The sequence below is a fragment of the Suricata suricatta genome, chromosome 3 (genome assembly GCF_006229205.1).
Source record: "Suricata suricatta isolate VVHF042 chromosome 3, meerkat_22Aug2017_6uvM2_HiC, whole genome shotgun sequence".
In the NCBI taxonomy this organism is placed as follows: domain Eukaryota; kingdom Metazoa; phylum Chordata; class Mammalia; order Carnivora; family Herpestidae; genus Suricata; species Suricata suricatta.
Genome location: NC_043702.1, coordinates 33,403,868 through 33,431,075, shown reverse-complemented (window position 1 = coordinate 33,431,075; position 27,208 = coordinate 33,403,868). Strand labels below are relative to the sequence as shown.

The following is a 27,208-nucleotide window of genomic DNA, read 5'->3' as shown; positions in this document are numbered from 1 at the left end:
TGTATTTGGATATGGCTGTGTCCTATATCCTAGAAGCCTGCAAGACTTGACAAAGATGGAGAGCCTACTGAAATGTGCTCAGGAAATTTTCATTATCGCCATTTCACTCTAGTAACAATAAAAAATTATTACTATCAGCAGTAACAATGGAATAATACTATCCAGCCCAGGGGTTATGGCTTAGGCAGGAAGGGGGCTACCCTCCACTCTCAGGAGGGAGAAGCCCAGATTGGCGCAATGAAGAAGAGATGAGAAATAACTCCCACTATTTTCGCAAAAGCACATACTGTTCAAAGAAAGAAAATACACCCTGTCTTCTGCCCACCAAAGTTCGTGTTTTAATGGGGATGCTTTTCAAGTATCGATTTTGCAGTCAGTGTCTGTCTTACCATAACTATTGACTTGACTCCGTACCCATTTCAGATTAGGGAGAAAAACATGTACAGAACAGTTGATAAAACCATCTACAAACAAGCGTTCAGCCCTGAGACCCTGATAAGATGTTGGAATGAGTGTCTGGACCAGTCTTCCTTTCACAACAGAAGAAGGCAAGTGGAAGAGTTTAACAAGGAGAATTATTGGAAGAAGAAAGGCATTGCAATTATCCCCATGAAGTTTTCAGTTGGCTTTGCTGCATCAAGCTATCATCAGGTAAAGCTTTTATATGTGGAAAATACCCTCCTGTCAGACGCACTGCTACCCCAGTCAGCTCTTGCTGACTTTGGGAGAGTGTCGTACATTCCAGGCACTGGACCCTCCCTCCCCCAGCACCTGGGGAAAATGTACAGAGCCTTCCTGAACACCACCCCTTCTGCAAGCACATTCAACAGTGCAGTAGAAAAATGTCTTGGTGGCAGAAAATGGCATCAGCAAGCCTGAGGACTGCCCCAGCTTAACTGCCAAGACACAGCAGTGACCATGACCGCCACCTTACCCAACCCTGAATCATCCCTATTCTGAAGGGAACAAGAGCCCACAAGGCCCATTGTGCTGAGCTTTCTGAGCCCAGGGGTTACGGCATAGGCAGGAAGGGGGCCTCTCCTGGTCTTTGCCTCAGATACCTCAGTTCTCGCCAGTGCCCCGAAGTCTTGGCAGAGAAGTCACTGTATGTTGCCCTGACCAGCTGGCTGTTTCAGGCCACCTCTCCCAGGAATATGTGTCAGTTCTGATGGGGAAGTAGGGAGGTGTGGTCCAAAAATCCTTCCAGGTAGATTTGCAAAAGGAAGAGGCAGGTCATTCAGAGGCCCTCTCCAGAAGGTGAGGAGGAAAGGAGGTAAATAGGTGAGCCCGTTAAATAACACCAGACCGGTACAGACGAGTCTTCCCAGCAATCCCAATGGGTCACATACTGGAAAGCTGTTTAAAAAACTGGGAAATGTTGCCTCCCCATTATTTTCCACCAGAAGCAGAGACTCCACAACTGAAGAGATCTTATATGCATTAGATCTAAATTTAAATCTAAAAATGCACTAGATCTCCCTCCAGTGTGTGTATGCCACTGAAAGCATGTTTCCACTTACACCCAACACACACACACACACACACCACGCACACACCATGCCCTGTTGAAGGAAATCCTTCTTGGGGAGTAAAGAAGTTGCCCCAAAATCCTAATGAGCTGGAGTCAGGTGGACCTGAGAAATCCTTGCCCTGCCACTTACTAGCTGTGTGATATTAAACAAACTAATTAACCTCTCTGAGCCTCAGCTTCCTCAATTGTAAAATGAGAATAATACTCCTTTCTCTTAGGATTGATAAGGATTCAAGAAGCTAATAAACATAAAGCACTTGGCAGGGTTCCCGAAATGCTGTGTAGTGGGTGTAGGCAGCCCTGACCTCTCTCTCAGGGGATCTCAGCACACGTATCCGGGCCGGGGCTCCTCCAGCAGGTAGGATGGGACTCCGGGTCTCCTGAGGCTCGCTTCTGTCCAGGCCCAGCACGTGCATTCTCTACAGAGGTGCAGGAAGCCTAACTGTCACACCTACGAGCTGGGACAGACTCAACAGCTGGAGTGTAAGAGGTTCTAGACATCTGCCTGTGTGGTGTTTTCTCGGACACCAGATGTTGTGTTTTCTCTGCTTCAATTCTCCAATTTTCCAACACCAACTGAGCATGCAACAATTCAGTTTAATTCTGACACTAACTACCCAGAGTTAGCACAGACCCCACAGATCAAGGACTAAGTCCCATGAGACTGCCTCCACTTAAAACACCAGTGAAAGTGGGATGCCCAAGCTACTCACACTTCTGCCCAGGCAACTACAAAATCAGGGGGTTTCCACTACCCACCTCCCTTAGGTTTGATAATTTGCTAGAACAACGCGCAGAACTCAGGAAAGCGTTTTACTTACAATCATTACCAGTTTGTTACAAAGGATACCAGCCAAGAGTAGCGACATGGAAGAGATGCATAAGGCAAGGTGTGGGAGAAGAGGTGTGGGGCTTTTCCGCCCTCTCACTCCAGCTTGTGGATGTGTTCACCAACACAGAAGCGCCCGAACCCCATCGTTTGTGAGTTCTATGAAGGTTTCATTACAAGGTGCTCTTGATTAAATCATTGGCCATTGTGATTGAACTCAATCTCTAGCCCCTCCCCCTCCCTGAAGGCCAGAAGGGGGAGGAATGAAATCTGGAACCCTCTAACCATGTGTTTGGTTTGTCTGGCAACAATTCCCACCCCCTACAAGCTGTCTAGGTTTCCCCCAAGAATCATCTGAACAGCAGACAAAAAATAATAAATTCTGAGGGTTTTAGGACCCCTGTGCCAAAAATCAGAGACAAAGACCATATATTTATTTTTTATTATACAACACCTCCCTGCACCTGTATAGCTGCCCCTCATCTAAACCACAGTCTACTCTCCACCATCATCCATGGGAGCCAACTTCTCATCTTCACACACACACACACACACACACACACACACACACACACACCCTTAAACCAAGCAATGATTTTAAAGCTCTGTTTGAAAGGTCTCCAGTTTCTTCACAGAGTTCCAAATTGATGTACCCTAGAATCACCAAGTTGGGAGTTAAAATGTATTATTTCAGGGCAGCTGATGACTCACAAAGCTGGAACACCTACTCTCCAAACTAGGCATGGGAGCATTGTCAAGAGAGAATCAAAAGGCCCACAGTGATAAATACTATTATTAGCATGTATAAGCCTGGGTGTCCCAAAGCTCCCCCAAGCCATTCTGCACCTCCAGGCATCTCCAGACAGAATAAAGTCCTAATTCCTCCTCCCTCTCCTCTTCCTCCTCCTGGAATGAAACATTTCCACTTGTCCAATTCAACAAACATTTTTTTAAATGTTTTTTATTTATTTTTGAGAGACAGAGAGAGACAGTGTGAGCAGGGGAGGGTCAGAGAGAGAGGGAGATACAGAATCTGAAGCAGGCTCCAGGCTCTGGGCTAGCTGTGAGCACAGAGCCTGATGCGGGGTTGGAACCCACAAACCGTGAGATCATGACCTGGGCCAAAATTGGACGCTTAACTGACTGAACCACCCAGACGCCCCCAACAAACATTTACTTAGTGCCTCTGTAATTCAGACTTGCTCCAAATTCTCTATAAGACACAAATTTGAACATTTGATTCTCTCACAGAAGAGCTTGTCTCACACACACTCACACACACACACACTCACACCTCATATTCATTTTCTGTGGCTGCCATAAGAAAGTACCGCAAACTGCGTGGCTTGCAACAACAAATTTGTGCTCTCAGAGTTCTGGAGTCTTGGAGTTCAAACTCAAGGTGTCAGGAGGGCAATGTTCCTTCTGAAATCTCCAAAGACCTCTTCTTTGCCTCTTCCAGCTCCTGGTGGCTCCTGGTGTTCCTCGGATTGTGGCCACATCGCTCTAATCTCTGCCTCCTCTTCATGTGGCCTTCTTTGCTGTGTATCTTCACACAGCCTTTTATAAGGACTGTCCTTATATAAGGACACTAGTCGTTGAATTTAGAGCCCACCCTAATCCACTATAACCTCATCTTAACTGATTATATCTGCAAAACTATATTTCCAAATAAGGTTACATTCTGAAGTTCCAGGTGGACAGGAATTTGCAGGGGACATTAAACAACCCAGATCGCCCTGTAAGAGGAAGTGCAGAGAAGCAGGTAACTGATCCTTACAAGATGGGAATGAGCATGTGGGGGAAGCCTTAACAGAACAGAAAGTGTAGGTGTGGGCCTGAAGGCTGGGGAGCAGGCCAGGAAGTGAGAACAGCGTTAAGTATGAACATAGGTCAGGAAGAAGCAGCAGTAAGACAAGCAGGAAAAACAACAATGGAACTGGAAAAGTACAAGAGACCAAATCCTAAAAGGCCTCATATTGTAATAAGGAGCTAGGCTTTCCCTTATGGACAGTGGGGAATTTTTGCCCAACTTGTCCAGTCGTGAACCCTTCTCTTCATGATTCCATTCAGTTGTCTCTTTCAGGAATCCTTCCCCACGCTTTTCAAAAACAGTTGGATCTGCCTTCCCAGGTCCCCAGAGCCCCTTCTGCCATGCCCATTATCTCACAAATCATTCTGCATTAAAATGACCTGCTTTCCAACCTGTGCTCCCATTACGGTGTGCTGAGGAGGAACCACATCTTGTTCATCTGTGTTTGTCCAGAGCTGAGCACAGGTTGGCACACAACATGTGTCAGGTACCTAACAAATGTTTAATTAGTTAGCCGAGTGGTCAGCGAGATTTTAATCAAGGGAATGACTTTCAAATAATTGGAACCAAGATCATAACCCCTGGGTATCCAAAGGGGCTCCTATGAAAACCAGGATCCTAAATAAACCAGGTTATTTACAGGTGGCTTTTGCACAAAACAGAACTAAGCTTCAGAATCCCACCAGGAAAACTTGCTTCTACGACCCTCTCCACTCTGTGACACTGGTATTTCACGACTCATTTTTTAATATTGAGCCTCACTAAAGTTGCACTGAGCTGTGCCTTCTGGGTTGTTTTACTAGGCAGCTGCACTTGTTCATATCTACACAGATGGGTCTGTGTTGGTCACACATGGAGGCAATGAACTGGGACAAGGTATTCACACCAAAATGCTGCAGGTAAGATCAATAAAGCTAAGTCCTTAATCTCTCTTTCTTTTTAAATTGTTTTTATGTTTACTACTTTGTTTTCAAATTTTTATTTAAATTATAGTTAGTTAACATATAGTGTAGTATTTTCAGGAGTAGAATTTAGTGATTTATGACACGACACACCTCTAATTGCCCTCCTTAATATCTATCACCCATTTAACCCACTCCCCCCACTCCATCAACCCTGTTTCTTCTCTTTTGTAAAAAGTGTTTTATAGTTTTTTTCCCTTTCTCCCTCTTTTTTTCCCATTCCCATATGTTCATCTATTTTGTTTCTTAAATTCCAAATATGATGAAATCATATAGTATTTGTCTTCCTCTGACTGACTTATTTCACTTAGCGTAATACACTTTAACTCCATCCACATCATTTCAAATGGCAAGATATGTACAATATTATATAGATAACCAGATACAGATAGAATATATATGTGTGTGTGTGTGTGTGTGTGTGTGTGTGTGTGTGTGTGTATAATCCACTCATCAGTCAATGGACATTTGGGCCCTTTCATAGTTTAGCTATTGTTGATAATGCTGCTATAAATATCAGGGTGCATGTACCCCTTTGGATCTGTATTTTTATATCCTTTGGATAAATACCTAATAGTGCAATTTCTGGATCACAGGGTAGTTGTATTTTTAACTGTTTGAGAAACCTCCATCCTGTTTTCCAGAGTGGCTGCACCAGTTTGCATTCCACCAACAGTGCAAGAGGGCTCCGCATCCTTGCCAACACTTGTTATTTCTTGTGTTGTTGATGTTAGCCATCATGGTTTTGATTTGTGTTTCCCTGATGATGACTGATGTTGAATATCTTTTCATGTGTCTGTTAGCCATCTGGATATCTTCTTTGTTAAATGTTTATTTAAGTCTTCTGCCCATTTCTTCACAGGATTATTTGTTTTTTTGGGGATTGAGTTTGATAAGTTCTTTATAAATTTTGGAAACTAACCCTTTATCAGATAGGTCATTTGCAAATATCTTCTCCCATTATGTAGGCTGCCTTTTAGTTTTGTGATTGTTTCCTTTACCGTGCAAAAGCTTTTTATCTTGACGAAGTCCCAATAGTTCATTTTTGCTTTTGTTTCCCTTGCCTCTGGAAATTGTCTAGTGAGAAGTTGCTATGGCTGAGGCCAAAGAGGTTGCTGCCTATGTTCTTCTCTAGAATTTTGATGGTTCCCTGTCTCACATTTAGGTCTTTCATCTGCTTTGAATTTATTTTTGTGCATGGTGTAAGAAAATGGTCCATTTTCATTCTTCTGCATGTTCCTGTCCAGTTTTCTGGCACCATTTGTTGAAGAGAGTGTCTTTTTTCCATTGAATATTCTTTCCTACTGTGGCAAAGATTAGTTTATCATATAGGTATGGGTCCATTTCTGGGTTTTCTTTTATGTTCCATTGATCTATGTGTCTGTTTTTGTGTTGGTACTGTACTGCCTTGATGAATACAGTTTTGTAATGTAGTTTAAAGTCTGAAACTGTGATGCTCCCAGATTTGCTTTTCTCTTTCAGAGTTTTATTGGCTATTTGGGGTCTTTTGTGGTTTCAAACACATTTTCGGATTGTTTGTTCTAGCTCTCTGAAAATTTCTGGTGGTATTTTGATAGGTATTGATTAAATGTGTAGATTGCTTTGGGTAGTTTAGACATTTTAACATTGTTCTTCCAGTCCATTAGCATGGAATGTTCTTCTATTTCTTTGTGTCCTCAATCTCTTTCATAAGTATTCTATAGTTTTCAGAATACAGATCTTTTACCTCTTTGGTTAGGTTTATTCTTAGATATCTTATTGGTTTTGGTGCGGTTGTAAATAGGATCAATTTCTTGATTTCTTTTTCTACTGCTTCATTGTTGGTGTATAGAAATGCAACCAATTTCTGTACATTAATTTTACATCCTGTGACTTTGCTGAATTCATGTATTAGTTCTAGCAGTTTTTTTGGAAGAGCCCGTTGGGTTTTATACATGGAGTATCATGTTGTCTGCAAATAGTGAAAGTTAGTTGTTAATCTCTCTATACATTGTTGACATGACTGACATGTGGCACTAATTTTAGGATATATAATGGTCCCCTATAGTCAACCCTAAGATCCTGACTATTTGGTTGAAAAACTTCATACACATCAAATAGAATGTCTGAGGTGGCAGAAATCCCATGCATGTACAAATAGTCCTGGAGCTTGGCCAGGCTTTATGGGTGGTTGTGGTTGTTAGTGAAAACACCACTAATGAGCCCCTGGAACACTGTGGTAGGTGTGCCATGGAGGCTTACCCAGAGTAGGAGTTTCTCAGCTTTTCTATTTTGAGACCAATATGTATGATTTTTAAAGTTTGGACAACAGTATTAGGTTGCTAATACACTAATGGACAAGTAAAGACAAGTATTTGATCAACTGCCATTGCACTATAATTCTTAAAGAATATTTTAACATACACGTACATACACACAGAGAAGGAAGATACAATCTCAAGAGAAAAAAAGAATTATTCTTTAAACTGAATAAATAAATTGACAAATTTATTATATTATTATGTACACACCCACAGCTTTTGACTATCCAGCTCCTTAGCTCATTTGGAATAGAGCCACTACATTCCCCATATTCCTGAAGGGCTCCTTAATTCTGGTACCTTTTAGCCCCATCTCCCTCCTTTCCCCAACTGTGCAGATATGGGGGCAGGTGCCAGGTCTGGCTACATCCACCTGCTGCAAGGATGGGTCCAGGAGGAAGGCACAGGACTGAGATCCTTTCCTGGGACTGACATGTGGGTCCTGGGAGGAAAGAACTGTCATTCCCTTGGGGTTGTCTGGCTCCTATGCTATATAGACCAGGGGTTGTCAGAGGCAATTTTCCTGTACTGTAGAGGAAGCATGTCTAATGTCTACTCTTGGAAATAATATGGCCATCAAAGAATAACAAATGTGAAAGGCAGCAAGGGCACCCTGATGAGACCATAAAGACCCAGATACAGATATATGTGACACTGGCCAGTTCTGTCCTTCCCAGTTATAGGATGTAATAAATTCTCTTTGGCTCTTTATAACCAAGAAACAATAAAATTGTCCTTTTCTTTTTTTATCATATTGCCTCTTTCTGCGGAAACTTAATTTTACAACAGCTCTGGTCTGTAGATTGGCACTTGGGGACAGTACATGACTGCAGACATCTGGAGAGAGTGGACCGCAAAACCAAAGAAACACAAAAACCAAAATAATGCTTTTTCTCTTCTTTCCTTCCCACTCTTTCTTTTTCTCTTTTTCATTTGTTGTGATTAAATATCTTACTTTTCACATGTGTCTGCTAGAGAAACTGGGAGAAAAAGAACAGAAAACAGTGAACAGCAAATACTAGAGAAGTAGAGGCAGGAGGGAGCAAATGGAAGATACGGGGGGAAATCCAAAGATGAAGTGCGGATGAGGGCAGGAGAGAAGACAGGCCCTTGGGGGCATTTCAAATTCATGTGATGCTGATATCAACAAATTTAAGACAAATCTTTGAACCAGTCAATCCAATCTCTCTCTTCCTGTCACTGCCAACACGTAAAACTCAAAAAAAAAAAAAAAGGGAATACTTAACATCTAAACACTAATTTTGAATGGAAGAAGAACCTCTATGTAATATTGCCAAGAAAACAGCATGAGGTAGGGCGCCTGGGTGGCTCAGTCAGTTGAGCTTCTGACTCTTGATTTCAACTCAGGTCATGATTCCAGGGTTACAGGATAGAGCCCCATGTCAGGCTCCAGGCTGAGCACAGAGCCTGCTTAAGATTTTCTCTCTCTCTCTCTCTCTCTCCCTCTGACCCTTTCCCACACTCTGTCTCTAAAATTAAATAACCAGCATGAGACTCTCTAAAAAGTGGGGGTTTTTATATTCATGGATAATTATTTTTTTAGGTTTAAAATCGCTTCAGTTTTTTTTCTCATTTCTTAGGAGTTTTATTTTTTTTTATAATAGTTTATTGTCAAATTGGTTTCCATATAACACCCAGTGCTTCTCCCCACAAGTGCCCCCCTCCATGACCACCAACCCCTTTCCCTCTCCCCCTCCCCCTTCAGCCCTCAGTTCGTTTCCAGTGTTCAATAGTCTCTCATGATTTGTTTCCCTCTCTCTCTCTCTCTTTCCGCCTTCCCCTCCCTATGGTCAAAGTGGATGGACCTCAAGTGTGTCATGCTAAGCGAAATACATCAGGTGGAGAAGGACAGATACCATATGTTTGCACTCATAGGTCTAACAGGAGAAACCTAAAAAGTGGTTTTAACTTTTATTTTAGTTTTTCAAGGATATCATGGATGTGATCAAAATGGTAGTATTTTTTCATTTTAAAAAATGATTCAGATCTTCATAGAAGACTTTGCTGGACATGAAATTATTTCTTTTTCTCATAGGTGGCCAGCCGTGAATTAAAACTACCCATGTCTTATATGCACGTCTGCGAAACAAGTACAGCCACGGTGCCAAATACAATTGCTACAGCAGCCTCCATTGGTTCGGATGTGAATGGCAAAGCTGTCCAGGTACTTCCTGCTGTCTGTCTTTCCCTTCAGCAATTTTTCCATATTGCTGGTTTTCTTAGCTGAATACAGACATGAGCAGTTGACTTCAGAGAAGTCATCTGTGTCACTAAACATAGGCTTAGGATAGCCAAAATGTCAGGAGAAGGTGCCAGTTAGAGTAGGTTAAACTGAGGTACCAAATAGACACACAATACAGTGACTCAAACACAACTAAAGTCCCTTTTTTACATACATAACAGTCTAGAGGAAGCGCTTGGTCATTAGGTATCTTTATGAGGTAGAGTTCCACCACCTTCAACATGGGGCTTTCAAGGTTGCCCTGAGCATCATCATCAGGGAAAAAGCATGGAGGTCAGAGAAGTGATCCAAGTCACTTCCAAATCACTTCCACTGATCATCCACTAGCAGAACTGGTCTCAGGCCACGTCTAACTACAGGGGAAGTTGGGGAAATGTAGAGCAGTGAGGCACCACACACCCAGCTACTGTGGAAGATGGGGGGAATAGGTGTTGGTGGACAAGCAGCCTCCGTCCCTGGTAGACACAGAAAGAAGAAATCTGGGTACCAAGCAGTGCAGAGCTGGGCACATTTCCCCTGACACATACAAGTACTTGCAGGTAGGTAAGGAGGCAGAACCCCAGCCATGTAGATATGGTTCGATTAAAGTGTCTACATGAGTGGAAACAGCATTCATGCTTATCCTTTGTACTTGTTTTCCAACCAATTATTTTTTTAACTACTAAATTTTCACTTCTTCAGAATAGACTATGACTTCAATATTCCTTAACTAAGATATCTGATTGCATGTACTTTTGAAGTAGTACCTATTTGTCATGGTTCTGTTATAAACGTTCCACTTTTTCATTGGGATGTTGTGAGAGGCATATTCTCAAAACACTGCCCTCATGCTACCAAGAGGCGTCACTTTCAAATCTATCTTATCTTTGTGGAGATACTTGTTAGGAGCTACAATCCAGAGGCTCTTTCCCTCAGAACAACTGTGTGGGAAACTTCAAATTCATGAGACCCAGTTCACTTCAAATTCATGAGACCCAGTTTTAGATAGGGTGAAACACAAGATAGAAATCACTCAGTATGTGTGGGAGTTGTCAACTCAAACTAAGATTAACCCATCTTCGAGAGTTCTTGGTTTAGTTAAGAATCGAAAACTTTGCAGATCTAGATTATAAAGACAAATTTAGTTATTTTCTCACTTCACACTCAAAGCCAATGCTTTCATTTAAGTAATTTGATGGTGGATGGATGAACCTATGAAAGGATGGACAGAGAGTTGAATAATATCTCCGACCCAGAGGGATATTGACATGTTATTGCTGCAGATTGGAAAGCACAGATGAGAATGAAAATAAGATGTTTTGTTTCTTTTATTTTAATGGCTAAAAAATACAAAAGAAGATGTAAGTTAAAAAAAAAAGTAGAAAAAGAGAAGCAATTAAGAACACAAAACAAATATTCTTAGAAAGGGGACCTGAAAGTAGAAATTCAGCTGAGCCCATATTTTCACAGGAAGTGAACCAGGGAAGTTTAAATAAGCCTGCAATAACTGATACTCTGCTCAAGGTCCGGGGCTGTGTTATTATTGTCTCTGTGTCAAGCACGGCATAGACGTTCACTGACCTAATCAGTGGTCACTTCCACACAAATCCTAACCACTGGGCTCTTCTCTAATGAGGATTCATCTCTTTACCCTTTCAAGAATGCATGTCAGATCCTTCTGAAACGCCTTGAGCCCATCATTAAGAAAAATCCAGGAGGTCCATGGGAGGACTGGGTGAGTGTTCCACTGTTACTACAAACGAGAAAGCAATCCTAGCCAGTGCCGGGAGCCTCGTGGCGGTGTACAGGCGGGCCTCACAGAGGCGAGTTTTCTAGGAGTGGATTTCAGCAGAAGGGTAGGATCGCAAAAGGCTGAGACAGCTGCTCCCTGCTGTAAACCAGGGTATGTGAGAGAGCGCGCACAGGGGACAGCGTCACTGAGGGGAAGAAGGAAACATGAAGAACACCCAGCAGGCCTTGCCCTCTGCTTAAATAAGAAGAGGAAAAGACCAAGCCTTCCTAAGCCACCAAAAACAAATAAATAAACAAAAAGGTGTCTTAAATGGGAAAGAAGAAAACTAAAAGGCCTAACTGCTATTAAATATGTCTCAAAGGAAATGACTCATCTAATCCAACTTTACGACATCCTTTCTCTTACCTCATTGGAATACTTATCTCACACTTACACGCACAATTAACATTTCTAACATTTAGAATTGAAGCCCCAAAATACCTTGGGAACTAAGCCCCTCCCTACATCATGGATGTGCAGCAGGCGTCTATTTGTTTAACTCAGATATTTCAGCTCAGTCAGAAGGAAATGGCTGGTGTGCCAGCTGAGGGGAAATATTATGGTACCTTCTATTATTGGCAACAAAACACCAGCAACAATGATCAGAGGTCGATTTTGATATAGGGAATACTTTCATTTTAACCTGTCAGACGATGTATTTATTTTATTCTGACTAAATATGCCCATTTTTCAGATAGAAGCTGCTTTTGAACAAAGAATCAGTCTTTCAGCCACTGGATACTTCAGGTAAAAATTACAATAATGTATGGACTTAGCTAAGAAGATATAAGGTAACCCAATTGTTCTGGACTTTAGTTCCCTTATTTGTAAAGTAAGTTTTTATTATGTGAGGTCTCTTCTCAGCCTAAAATTATTTGATTTTATGTAAGCCTTTGAACTGTGTCCAAAGAAACATTAAATAATAAAGATACTGGGTGAAAAACATTTTTTTAAGGGCACCTGTGTGGCTTGGTTGAGTGTCCGACTTCAGCTCAGGTCATGATCTTGCAGTCTATGCGTTCAAGCGCCACGTCAGGCTCTGTGCTGACAACTGGCAGCCGAGAGCCTGCTTCAGATTCCATCTTCCCTCTCTTTCTGTCCCTCCCCCACTTTCATTCTGTCTCTCTCTCTCATTCCCTCTCTCTCTCAAAAATAAATACATTAAAAATCATTTTTTATGGGGCACCTGGGTGGCTCAGTTGGTTAAGCATCCAACTTTAGCTCAAGTCATGATCTCCCAGTTTGTGAGTTTGAGCCCTATATCAGGCTCAGAACCCGGAGCCTTTGGATTCTGTGTCTCCCTCACTTTCTTTCCACCCTCCGCCCCCCCCACTCTGTCTCTCACTATCTCTCAAAACTAAATAAACATTTTAAAAAGTTTGTTTTTAATTTTTTTAATTTTCTAACATGACTTAGAATATCTAATCATTATTTACTATTCACTGTTGAGTAGTAAAAAAAATCATTAAAAATAACTTCCCACTCAATTTTACAAATCTCTCTCCTTTACCATAAAAACCTTTCTGTTTTGAGGCTCCTCAAAGGGATAGGAAGGGATAAGTAAGATGATCCTCACCAATCATCATTTGTACAGTACCTGTCAGTGGGAGGCCCTTAGTCGATTCATGTTAACTGAGTAAAGCACAACGAGAACTTATTGTCAAATTCAGGAAGTGTATGACAGCAGTTTTACAATCTAGTGAAACACACCACAAAACACACAGATGCACAGAAAGACGGAGAAAGACTAAAGCAATCTCTCACGAAGGAAGAAGGCAGCAGGTAACAACCCAGCCCAGGGCCCTGCACATGAGTTCTAAACTTCTGAGTTCAGTTACCCAAAAAAGAGAGCAAATCAGCCCAGTAGCTGGGTGCATCTTCCATTGTACATTAATGAATTGAATTACATGCCCTTTTTTACCAGCTCTAAATTACCATCAATTCCCCAATGAGTTTGGTTAGCATAGTCTAGAGGGTTCCTTTGGGAATGCTGATAAAATCAGTTGCGGTTCTCAGTCCACAGAACTGAAGCTCAAACTCTAAACTTTGAATACAGACAGTCTGTTGGGTTCTCTTTTTGACTTCCTAACTGAAACCCAGAGTATTCTTTTTTTTTTTTTAATGTTTATTTTTGAGAGAGAGAGACAGAGCATGAGCAGGGGAGGGGCAGAGAGAGAGAGGGACACACAGAATCTGAAGCAGGCTCCAGGATCTGAGCTGTCAGCATAGAGCCCAATGCGGGGCTCGAACCCACAGACCGTGAGATCATGATCTGAGCCCAATTCAGACCCTTAAGTGACTGAGCCACCAGGTGCCCCAAGAGTATCCTCTCTAAACAGAGGCTCATGATAGTGCCGCTATAAATAGTTAGGTTGCAAAAACAAGTAGCAGTTTAAATGAGTTTAAAAAGCAGTTGAGTGGTACCTGAGTGGCTCAGTCGGTTAAGTGACGCTTTATTTTGTCTCAGGCTATGGTCTCACGGTTCATGGAATGAAACCCTGTGCTGGGCTCTACACTGACAGCACGGAACCTGCTTAGAATTCTCTCTCTGCCCCCGACCCCCCGTCCCTGCTTGTGCTCTCTCTCTCTCTCTTTCTCTCAAAATAAATAAATAAACTTAAAAAAAAATTAAAAATCAGTAAATAAATATCAGTAAAATGAAATGCTATCATGAAACTTTAATAACGTTCAAAATGAGTCAACATTGTTTGCAACCCCACCGCCACTGCCGCTCCAAGCTGACGGGCTTTATTTCTTCCATCAGGGGCTACAAGGCCTACATGGACTGGGAGAAAGGAGAAGGAGACCCTTTTCCATACTATGTCTATGGAGCCGCCTGTTCGGAGGTTGAAATTGACTGCCTGACTGGTGCTCACAAGGTAAACCAGATATAACTTTCCTCTTGGCAAATTAAAACAACACCAACAACAAAAAAATTGTGTAGTACATTAAACAGACCAATTTCATTATGTACAACTTGTACAGTAAGAACAGGATTTTTTTTCAATTCCTTGGGAATATCTAGAGATCCAGCCTTATTCTGAATTTTCACTTATAAAGAAGTAGTCAAAAGGAATTGCTCCTAAAAGTGGTTCTCAGTTGCCAGAGGTGGGGAGGGGGGTGATGAAGAGAGAAAAGGGGGTCAACAAGTGCAAACTTCCAGTTATAAAAGAATTTAGTCATAGGGAATAAGTCCAAAATGGTGGACTATTAACTATAGTTAATACTATATTGCATATTTGAAAGTTGCTTAGACAGTAGAGCTCCAAAGTCCTCATCACGAGGGAAAAAAAATGTTGTAACTACGAATGGTGGTAGAAGTTAACTAGACTTATTGTGATAGTTATTTTGAAATATATGCAAATATCAAATCATATTATACATCCGAAACTAATATAATGTATGCAATTATACCTCAATAAAAAAATAATTTAATTTTTAAAATTTTTTCAAGAAGTAGTCAAAAAAAGAATTGTTCATGACAGCCTAAAATGCACTGTTTTTTATTCCATTTTAGATAACAAAATTGCTTTTCAAAGTTTTTGCAAAAAAAGGCAGGGTAGGATTCTGTTCTAAAGTAAGGTCAATTTATCTAATCTGAAGGAATAGGGAATATAGTAAATTGTCTTCAGTAAACATTTGAGAGCAGATAGCAATGTGATGTTTCTCTAAAGGAAGTTATCCCAAGGGTACTACTGTCCCTAACAAAAAAGTCTGGGGGTAGGGGGAGAAGGGGAGGTCTGAAAATAATTGTTGTGCTTGCTACTTAATTGAGCATCCTACTGAAAGCAGGGAGTCACATGTAATCAAAAGTTAACAGTTTCCACCATAAAAGATAAACCCATAAATATACCCCAGGTATCATCCTCGGAATAGAGAGATTACAGAAACCTTAGAGAATATAGCATATCCAAAGTATAGTAATTGTTAGGAAATTTACAGAATGGCCTAGTGACACATCTAAATTCCAACATCATCTTGAACCCTTTTACCTGAAACTAGAAATGGTCAGTTTATATAAAATAAGAAGGAATTTGCAAATGTTGACTTACAAATCTTACTAAAATGTCTTTTTTTGCCCCATTGTTGGTAAATTTGTCCATCACTTAAATTTTATATAAATCAGATAGAAATACAGAAAATGAAGGGATGTCTGGAGAGCAGTTGCCGTCATATTCCACTCAAGTTCTTCCTTAGGATACATTATGTCCCCATTTTCATTCTAGATCATTGTGAAGAAGTAAACTCATGAAATTAGGATCATAGATTATTCATATTATTTTAAAAGTCTATTTCCTAATGTCCTTCACATCATGGTACACATAGATAATGATAAAATTTGCACAGCAAACTTGCAAACAAGGAAACCATGGTGGCAGGTGACCAGCCTGAAAATCCTGCCCCAGACCCCTGCAAAAGTCCAAGCGTCAGTGTCTTGACAGACCCGTAACCCATTTAAGACTCCATACTCAGTGCAAAGCTGTTTTTAGAAATCAACTCGTTTTCTGATCCTCTACCCTGAAGGTGGTACTGTCAGATTTGTTGCTAGCAAATAAAAATACAGGATGCCTGGTTAAAAGTTTAGTTTCAGATAAAAAGAACAAATAAATTTCTGGTATAAATATGTTCAATGCAGTATTGGAGACACACTTATTTTATCTGGCAATTCTACCAGAGGGCCTTGGTGTAAATCCCTGAAGAAGCAAATCTATGGGGGCCTTCCAGAGTTTATGCTACCAGAGCAGTGAAAATTTGGTTGTCCCTACAGCTTCCTTATTACTGTTTAAGATCCAGTCATTTTGGTATTACTTAACTCACTTAAAATAATTTTTTCCTTGAAGAGGCAAAATTTCTTTTAAATAAAGAGAAGTCCGAGCAATTGAATGACAAGCCTGCTGCTGCCGGTTATTTGTGGTTGTACAGTCCAAACCCCTGCCAATCCCATTAGTGCACAGCCTTCTCTTCCCTTTATCCAACATCCTTAATGCAAAATATACCAGTTTTCAAGATAGAGGTAAATTACAGGCCCACCCTGAGGTGTGCCCACCCTCCTGCCCGATCTGTTGAGAATGAATGAAGGTTGGCCCCAGTGCCCACAGGAGGTTATCTGAGAGGTCAACATTTGAGTCAAACGAGAGCTGCTGATCCAAAGGGCTAGATAGAAAGTAGCCCAGCTAATAAGCCTCAACAGAGAATGATGATATTGTTAGAACAAGCCTGCGACGTGAGGGCAGAAGGAAAGCCCAGAGATATTCCTAAGATAGACCACGGGCACCTAGGGGCTTTCTATGGCTCCTTAACATTCTGTCTACCCGTGCCCTGTGCCAAAACATAAGAGCCAAATCATTGTGATGTTTCTCAGGGAAGGAAATAGATTAGCAAAGTCAAAGGTATTCTCAACATTTTCCATTAATATGTTCCAAGAGCTTCCAAATCTCTAATTTCATACATGCTACTATAGCTACATGAGTTCCTCAGTAAAACAGCAATAATACCATTTCCATCAGGGCACCTGGGTGGCTCCATCGGTTAAGCATCTAACGCTTTCGGCTCAGGTCATAATCTCACTGTTTTTGAGTTCAAACCCCGCGTCGGGCTCTGCACTGACAGTATGGAGTCTCCTGGGGATTCTGTCTCCCTCTCTCTCAAAAATAAATAAATAAACATTTTTGTAAAAAATACCATTTACATCAAATCAACACGAGGACTAAATGAGCTCATGAATTGTATTGGAACAACAAATCCAGGTTTAGAATCAGATGAACAACCAAGCCTAATGATTTACTACGTGACACTCAAAGGCACTAACATACCACGGACTTTGGAGTCACTTAAGAGAAGTCAAAATCAAGATTACAAAAGATCTTCTAGAGATATCACCAGTTATAGCATTAAAATTGAAGAATTTAACAGATTTCTTACCACCTCTAATATTAATGAGGTTCAGTGCAGTGTTAGTTAATAAGTTCTAGAGACCATTTAAATAAACCTTCAGATAATCTTTTTAAGTTTTTGTGATGAGGTAATTTTAATTTTTGGCAGAAAATCAGAACGGACATCGTCATGGATGCATGTTGCAGCCTAAATCCCGCCATTGATATTGGGCAGGTAGGTGCTGGCCCACTTAGATGGATGCCACTTCCTGAAAGTCATTGCGGGATAGGTAAAGGCCTTCTAAAAAGCATACAGTATCACAGAGCTTGACATTTTCCCCTTTTAGGTTGAAGGTTCCTTTATTCAGGGAATGGGCCTTTATACCACTGAAGAGCTAAAGTATTCTCCAGAGGGTGTTCTGTACTCTCGAGGCCCAGATGAGTATAAAATTCCAACCATCACTGATGTCCCAGAGGCGTTCAATGTCTCCTTATTGCCATCATCACAAACCCCATTAACCATCTATTCATCCAAGGTAAGCACCCAAACCTACTGTTATGCAATGCAGGTAGCACGGTAAATGAAAGCAGGTGGCCATGCCAACCTGTATCAGGATCAAATCACAGTAGACTGTTAGAATTTGGTGGTGAATCACCTAGAGAAAAGTGAGATTCAGAGAGAATAAATGATCTCTCTGTCCAGTGGCCATCCTGGGCCAAGGATTTTCTTTATTAATATCCCCTTTCACTGGAAACCCTAAAATTTGGTGAAAAGCTCTGATGTAATAGAATAATATTTTCACTTAAGAACCTCAAGACTAAAATCTTAGGAAGCAGTGGCATATGGGAAGAATCCTGGACTGAGGCCTCAGTGGAGCTGGGTTCTCACCCCAGCCTCACCACTTCCCTATGACTGTAGATTAATCACTCCCCTCTTGGGAGCCGGGTGTCCTCATCTATACTTAGAAATGGATCTAGAGCAGTGGTTTCAGAAGATCCGCAGGGTGCATTTGGCAATGTCTGGAGATATATCCGGTTGTCACCAGGGGGGTTGTGGAGGGAGGAGATGTCACTGCTCCAGGTAGAGAGGCTAGAGATGCTGCTAAATAGCCTTCAATGTACAAGACAGCCCCCACAACAAAGAATTAACTGGCCCAAAATGTCAATAGTGTCAGGAACCAAAGACACGAACCCTTAGTAATTGCTAAAGTTGTGGAAATGCAAATTAAAATAAAGGTCATCATTTATTTGCACTGCCGTATGCAGATTACATGAAAATCACTCTCAGAGTAGAAATTTCCTTTAGGTTTGAGATGTACTTTTAAATTTTTCTTTCAGGGCACCTGGTGGCTCAGGCTGTTGAGCTACTGACTTCTGCTAAGGTCATGGTCTAATGGTTCAGTTCATGGGTTGGAGCCATGCATCAGGCTCTGTGCTGACAGTTCAGAGCCTGGAGCCTGCTTCCAATTCTGTGTCTCCCTGTCTCTCTGCCCCTCCCCAACTTTCACTCTTCTCTCTCTCTCTCAAAATATATAAACATTAAAAAATGTTTTAATTGTCTTTCAAGAGTTTTAGGAAACTTCTTACTAGGGGTGACAAAATAAGAGAAAATGTATCCACATATATCTGCTGGAATTTTATCATTTCCAAACTGGAGCCCACTTTCATCCCAGGAACTTCTTCAGGGCGTGTGGTGATGATGCTGCGGGGTGGGGAGTCGGGGTGCAGGTTTGCAAGGAAGGGCAATCAGCAGCACCTTTGGATCCTCATCAGCCTAGAAATCAGTCAAAGAGAAAAAGGCGAAAGGAAGCTCAGAGCCCACAGAGAGCAGCTTTCAGGCCCTAAGAGCAATAGGACAGGCAGGACCCTTGAGTCCTGTGGTTGTGGCCAGCCACTCACACAGATTCCCAGAAAAAGCCGAGGCTTACAGGGACCCTGTGGAAGGTACTATAACAATATCAGGAACCTACCAAGTACTAGACACTATGCTAGGTGCTTTTGCACTGCCTGAACTTAACAAAATCTCTATTAGGTAAATACCATTGCCTGAATTTCACCAATAAAGGACAGAGGCTGGAGAGATAATCTTACCCAGAGAAACAGAGAGAGTAAGGGCCAAGATTCAAACTTAATATCTAGGGTTGCAAATTGGAGGGCCGCTGGCTGAATCTAGGCTGCAGATGCGTTTTCTGTGACCTACAGTGCTTTTAAAAATCAGAGAATTGTATCTTAAAATAAGAACATCTAAATTCTCTTGAAAAATTGGATGATCTGGTATATTCTTAGAAGGCATCAGTTAGTTAGAACTGAAAAACAGCTGCCCCTTGAGAGAGAACCTGGGGATATCTCTACTTCACCATAATTCCCACTTTCCCTTACTGCCCTTCACTGCCCACAGTACTCATTTATATTACCTATTTCTTGTGGGTGATAGGTTTGCAACTCATTATCTGGTACCAAAGTCTATATTCTTTCTTCTAGAGTACTCTACCCTACCTGATTCTGTAGACATAATGAGGCGTTTTTCTCTCTGCTCATGATTTTGGCCATTTATTGTGCTTCTCTAAATAGGGTACCTACACACACACACACACACACACACACACACACACACACACTCCTTCCCTATAGAACAAAGATTCAACCAAGATAGCATTACAGATATGGGAAGCTCAGGTGAAACTGGGATTTTTTAAGAGTATTCAAGCTTCATTCCGTCAATAAATCAGTGAACAAACATTTACTGAGAATTGTTGTGAGCAAGACACTGTGCTCAGAGTTGGGGATACAATGGAGAATAAAGATCTGGGCCCTGAAATATGATAGTTTGTAACCTAGTATAGAAGGTCTGAAACAAATGTGCTTTCTTGCAGGGCCTGGGGGAGTCCGGGATGTTCTTGGGGTCATCTGTGTTCTTTGCCATCACCGATGCTGTGGCCGCAGCATGCAGAGAAAGAGACATAGTTGAGGACTTCATAGTGAAGAGTCCAGCTACACCAGAACGAGTTCGAATGGCCTGTGCAGATCGGTTCACAGATATGGTAAGGAATTATTCTTTATTTTCCTAAAAGGTGATTTTTCGATCTCTTGCGTCTTAGACCAGCAAAGTAAAACTTCACAACTAATCTGATCAAACTATAAGGTCAAATTATAAAATATAAAATGATAGGGGTGCCTGGGTGGCTCAGTCAGTTGGGCATCCGACTTCGGCTCGGGTCATGATCTCTCTGCTGGTGAGTTTGAGCCTCGCATCAGGCTCGGTGCTGAAGCTCAGATTCTGTCTCCTCCTTCTGCCCTTCCCCTACTTGTGCTCTGTCTTTCTCTCTCTCAAATATAAATAAAAAACATTAAAAATCTTTTATTAAAATATAAGATGATAAATAGAAATCACACAAATCTTTTGTATATTTAACAATTATAAATGTTTTAAAAGCATTTCCCCGCGTGTTTCCCCATGTGATTGTCTCGGCAACCCTGAAGTAGAGTGATTTATCAGGCTTTAAAAACTAACACTGAGCACCAGGTTGGCTCAGGTGGTTAAGCATCAGAATCTGGATTTTGGCTTAGGTCATGACCTTATGGTTCATGGAATCAAGCCCCACATCAGGCTCTGCACTAACAACATGGAGCCTGCTTGGGATTCTCTCTCTTCCTCTCTCTCTGCTCCTCCCGTACTCTCTTTCAAACAAAAATAAAATAAATATTTAAAAAAAGAAAACAAAACAAAAACTAATAGCTAAATATTAAACTGATGATTTCATCAAACTGTTAGGTTTCCTCCCTCTCTCCTACCTAACCTATCCTACTCTTCAAGAAAAATAAACACAAAAATAAGCCTTATATCATGTAGCTATACTTGATAACACACTTTCCACAGAGTACACAGTCTACCTTTCATTTATAAATAATAATCTTGGGGCACCTGAGTGGCTCAGTTGGTTAAGCATCCAACTCTTGATTTTGGCTCAGGTCATGATCTCATGGTTTGTGAGGTCAAGCCCCACATCAGTGCTGGCAGCACAGAGCCTGCTTGGGATTCTCTCTCTCTCTCTCTCTCTCTCTCTCTCTGTCTCTCAAATAAATAAACATTGAACAAAATAAAAAGAAATAACATGATCTCATTACCAGCTGCTGCATTTCTACTTCATTCCATTTCATAACAAAGCCTCCCAGCCCAGGAGAGGGAGGACCAGGGAGCCACCTGCCAGATGCACAGGCATATAACAAGCCCAGCCTGCTGAACGTTGCAGTTACGAACCCTGGTGAGGTCACTGAGTCCACCTGCGCCCATCTCCTCATAGCATCCTAATATAAATAATAACAGTAGTTGGCACTGATTGGGCACCATACTAAATATTTCACATTAGTGAAATATCTTCACTAGTCAAACTCTATCAAGTAACTAGTATTATTTTCTCATTTTACTGTTGAGGAAACTGGGGTATGGTCATTTGCCCAAGATCAAGATTCAAACCCAGACTGTCTGGCTCTAGCATAGTGTATTTCATTTTAGAGAGAAAAGAACTGATTCTCTACCTCTTAAAAGAAATTTGTATTTTTTCATATCTGTATTAAAGGAAGTCCAGGAGTCCCTGGCGGGGCTCAGTCAGTTGGGCATCCAACCTTGGCTCAGATCATGATCTCACAGTTCATGAGTTCGAGCCCCACATTGGATTCTGTGCTCACAGCTCAGATCTTGAAGCCTGCTTCCAGTTGTGCCTCCCCCTCTCTTTGCTTCTCTCTGCCTCTCTCTACCTCTCTCTCTCTCTCTGCCTCCCTCTCTCTCTCTCTCTCCAAAATAAATTAAAACATTAAAAGATATTATTTTTTAAAAAAGAAGCCCAAGTACTTAACTGACCTCTTCAAAATATCCAGCCATAGAGTGAAAGAAAAATATGACCTAGGGTTTGGGAATATTGCTTAAAAACACGTGTCATAGGAGTGCTTGGCTGGCTCAGTCAGAAGAACATGCAACTCTTGATCTTGGAGTCATGATTTCAAGCCCCACATTGGGTGTAGAGATGAAACAATACAACTTTAAAAAAGTGTCAAATTTCTCATTTCCTTCCCCTAAATGATCTATTCTCTTCCCCTCTCCAAGGCTAACCCAACATTTCTCCTATTCCAATAGTACGCACTGCACTGTATTCCCCTCCAAGTGTCCCAGCAACAGCTCTGCCCCTCAGGTTGCCCCTCATCTGACTGTGCTGTCCACAGAAGGGTTGCAGTCACCCGCCTCTGGCCAGTCCTGCTCAGAGGGCCAGGGCCAGGGAACCAGCACTCCTCCACCACGAGGAATGCCTTCTCTGGGCAGACTTAGGCCTGGGGGGCCACCTCTGCCCTGGCCCAACGGCAGTGATCGCGTGGTAATTGCAGAATCACATGATCTCTACACCAAGCATTAACACTTTCAACCTTTCAAAAAAGGTTCTCAATTGTATTTTGGAATAATAAATATCCTTTCCCGAAATGGGGCAGCTTAGTGAAACTAACAACACGCAATGGCTGTTCTGATCCTCCCCTCCTGCCCATGTGTAACACCTTCCGTCTTCAAAGGGCCTGGCTCCAGAAGATGAATTCCTTCATTTCCAAGGCTTTAGGCCATTTTCAATACTTGGGTTATCTGGCAAAGTCACTCTGTCACATGCAATGGTAAAGAAGTGAATGATTTTCATTTCATTCACCATTTGGGACCCCACCTTGTTCACGGGATGAGGCCATATTTTTCTCCCAAGTCTGATAGTTTTGGGATAAGAGTAATTTAATATATATCTTTTTAAAAATTATTTAATGTTTATTTACTTTGGGGGGAGGGGCAAAGAGAGAGGGAGACACAGAATCCAAAGCAGGCTCCAGGCTCTGAGCTGTCAGCACAGAGCCCGACACAGGATCCGGACTCATCAACAGTGAGATCATGACCTGAGCCAAAGTCTGACACTTAACTGACTGAGCCACCCAGGCACCCCTCCTCTATCTGTATTTTACCACAAAGCAGGTGCCAGGCATTGCTCTGGGTGCTGGGAATTCAGAAGTGAATGAAACAGAGAGCAGTCCCTACCTTTGTGGAGCTTACTTTCTAGGGACCCTAAGTCCACCTCACATCTCCCCAGCCTAGGCCAAAGCAGCTTCACCGCTGGCCTCCCAGTACCCAGTGCAGCCAGAGATTTGTGGTGTGACAAATATGATCATGTCACTCTAGCATGTGCACAAGGTAAAAGTGTTCCCATTGCTCTTAGGATAAAGATATAACTTTTTGACTTCCCCTGCCAAGCCTACAAACCCGCAAAGTCCCCCAAGGCGGGCCTCACCCACTTCTGCAGCTGTGCATGGCGCCCTACCCTGCCTTCTGCCCCCACACTTGCCGTCTTCTGTCTGTTCCTCATATCAAGGACAGAGGCTTCCACCAAGTTCTTTCCTCTGCTTAGAACCATCTTCTTCCTTTTTCTTACCTGCCTAATCCCTACTTAACCTTTCATATTTTAATCAAATTTAAGAAATTAATTCAATACTTTCCTTTCTGCATATTTTGAGGTACCAGGAGTATACTGGGGAACTAGACTCACAGGTACCTGCTCTCAAGTTGCTTATGTAGTGTAGTAGGGGAGGAAGACAAATGAGTACTGTGAACTATAAGGTGAATTATAACAGGCTGATATGCCTGTTCATGAATAGAACAAAAATTTCCCAATTTAGCTTTAACCTTTTCTTAAAGTCAAAGAGGTCATAGATTTGGCCCCAGGTGTGATCATTTATCATGCAGTCATTCATTCATTTTTCCATGCACCGGACACTGCTGGGGAATTAAAGAAAACAGTGAGCCAGTCAATCTTTGCCCATGTGGAGCTCACACCCACACAATACAATTCAGGTGGTGATAAATATTCTAAAGCAAACTAGAAAAATAGGGAGCTAGAATGTGATGAAGAGATTATTTTAGACTATTTTTGATGGTTTATTAGAGAAATTTTCTCTAGGGCATTGACATTTGAACTGAGGCCTGAATGAAGTGAGGAGGGAACAAGCATAAAGCTGGTAATGGTATGTTCCAGGCAGAGGATAGTTAGTGCAGAGGCCTTATGGCAGTTTCATTAGCTTCAAAGTAGAATGGGACCAAGTAGCCCTCAAAATGGCTTTATTTTGGTGGCACCTGCATGGCTCACTCACTTAAGTGTACAACTCTTGATTTTGGCTCAAGTCATGATCTCACGGTTCCTCAGAAAGAGCCCTGCATCAGCTTCACACTGATAATGTGGAGCTTGCTTGGGATTCTCTCTCCTGTTCTCTCTGCTCCTCCCCCACTTGTGTTTGTGTTCTCTCTCTCTCCCCTTATCTCTCTTGCTCTCAAAATAAATAAACATTAAAAATGTTTTAAATGGCCTTACCTTGTAAGTCTCTGATATTGGTAGGAAAAACCGGTAACTACCAGGCTGCAGCTGTTCTTCCTGGCATAGAGATAACAAATAAAACTTTGGGGCCATAGCCCTTATCTTCACATCAGGAAGGTCAAACCTGAATGATCTTTATTCCAGATTGCCTGGCATCTAGCCTCTGTCACAAACCAAGTCTACATCTTCAGTTCTTTAGAAATTATGATTCACATAATTATGGTTCACATAGTAGGCCTCCTAAAATTATAGCCTGGCTCCTCTCACAGACTTGTCTCCTTAAAGCATCTTGAAACAGATCTGAGCCTGAATCATGTTTACCTTTAAACAAACTGCAACATGGTATTTTAGCTAAAATACAGACAACCCTGAATGACACTTATACTGATTCACTTATACCCAGATTTACTACAGTACAGCACTGTAAATGTATTTTCTCTTCCTTAAGATTTTTTTTAAGCAGGCCTCCATGCCCAGTATGGAGCCCATCGCAGGGCTTAAACTCATTAACTTGAGATTAAGAGTCCAATGCTTAACCCACTGAGCCATGAAGGCGCCCCCTTAAGATTTCCTTATAACATTTTATCTTCTCTATCTTACTTTATAATAAGAATACCATATATGATACATATGCATTAATCAACTATGTTATAATGACATAGTTCATTTCAGTAAACAGTAGGCTAGTAGTACTTAAGTTTTTAGGGAGTCAAAATTATAAGTGGATTTTCAACTTCACAGGGGGTCACCACTCCTACCCCCATGTTGTTCAAGGGTCAGCTGCATAGTGGTGGCTGGGTAGTTCAGTTGGCTAAGCATCCCACTTCTGCTAGATCATGATCTTGCGGTCCACTGAGTTTGAACCCCATTATGCTCTGTGCTGACAGCTCTGCCCTGAGCCTGCTTCGGATTTTGTGTCTCCCTCTTTCTCTTCCCTCCCCTGCTCGTGCTCTGTCTCTGTCTCTCTCTTAAAATTTAACATTAAAAAAAATTTTTAAGGGTCAGCTCTATATAATGATTCACACTGGCATATAACACTGTACTATGCAAAAAAACAAAGTTTTTGAGAAACAGATATAAACACCTTTAGTATTTGGCCTTTGAATACTGTCGTCAAAACACAATTTGCTCCAACAAGTAAGAAGGCAAGAGATTCAGAAGTCCTATGTGCTAGAACATGAGCATTGGAAAGTCTAAAACCTCCTATTTTAATAAGCTCCTTACAACCGTAAGGTAAATAACAGCCTGCCTGTAACTATTTCTTGAACATAAATGATGGTCAAACCCTCAGTACTCTTCCTTTGTAATTAAATAAAATAACGCATGTAAAAATATTACATAAATATAAGTCACTCTGTAAATATTAAAGTGATGTTTCCACCAAATACCCATAACTATTAATGACTTTCTTCAAAATATGCCTCTCCCACGAGGCTTAAAAAGATTTCCACATTAAATCAAGTTGACCTGCTAAGGGTAGCAAAAAACAACTCTTAAGACTAGCCACTTTGGGGCACCCCGGTGGCTCAGTCAGTTGAGTGTCCAATTCATGGTTTCGGCTCAGGTCATGATCTCATGGTTCGAGGGATTGAGCCCCAAGTCAGGCTCTGCACTGGTTGTGCGGAGCCCGCTTGGGACTCTCTCTCTCTCCCTCGCTCTCTGCCCCTCTCCTGCTTTCACAAGTGCACTCATTCTCTGTGAAAATAAATAAATAAACTTAAAAAAAAAAAAAAGACTAGCCGCCTCATCACAGATAATTAGTTTCAAGCTTCAACAAAAAGCAGGCAAAAAAAAAAATTCTGTTTGAAAGGTCATTTACTCTATCAAAGGTTGTTTACGTCTGGGTCTTTGGTTACTTTGATCAAAGTTGTTGATTGTTGCTTTTATCCACTTGCCCTTTCTTAGGCGGTTAACCCTTGGTTGAAAGTGTTGGTGGTGGTTTCTGCTCTGAGCCCAGCTGAGCAGCCTGGCGCCGCCATACAAGCCCAGAAACGTCATCTCCACGTATTTCCTTTTTGGTGACGGGAGAAAGAAAAATGTATTTCTTGGAAATGTGTTTTATATAGTCATTTAAAATTTCACACGGGGATAAAAGGAAATTTCTTTTAAAGATACACAGAAAATACCTCATTAACACTTTCAAATTAGAAGTTTTTCTTAGAAACAGTGATTTCACCTAAAAAAAGAAGTTTAGGATTCAGAGACATGAAGAGTTCCACAGTTTTAAAAATTAGAAAAACACTGCCTTGGTGGGGCACCTGGCTGGCGCAGTTGGCTAAGCCTGTGACGACCGCCCAGGTCATGATCTCAAGGTTCGTGAGTTCAGCCTGCATCAGACTCTATGCTGAGAGCCTGGAGCCTGGAATCTGCTTCGGATTCTGTGTTTCTCTGTCTGTCTGTCTGTCTCTCTCTCTCTCTCTCTTTCTCTCTCCTCAAAAATAAATAAACATGGAAGGAAGGAAGGAAGGGAGGGAGGGAGGG

The 27,208-nt window shown here is 41.6% G+C and overlaps 1 protein-coding gene across 1 annotated transcript in view; it reads left to right on the top strand.

Moving 5' to 3' along the window:
• The window catches only part of AOX1 (aldehyde oxidase 1), a 75,903-nt gene extending 49,154 nt beyond the window's left edge, over positions 1–26,749 (top strand). Inside the window, 10 exon segments of the mRNA XM_029933285.1 lie at positions 424–651; positions 4,977–5,072; positions 9,492–9,620; positions 11,338–11,412; positions 12,164–12,216; positions 14,234–14,348; positions 17,512–17,577; positions 17,690–17,878; positions 20,216–20,383; positions 26,633–26,749. Coding sequence (XP_029789145.1) covers positions 424–651; positions 4,977–5,072; positions 9,492–9,620; positions 11,338–11,412; positions 12,164–12,216; positions 14,234–14,348; positions 17,512–17,577; positions 17,690–17,878; positions 20,216–20,383; positions 26,633–26,749 — 1,236 coding nt within the window.
• The last annotated feature ends 459 nt before the right edge of the window (positions 26,750–27,208 follow it).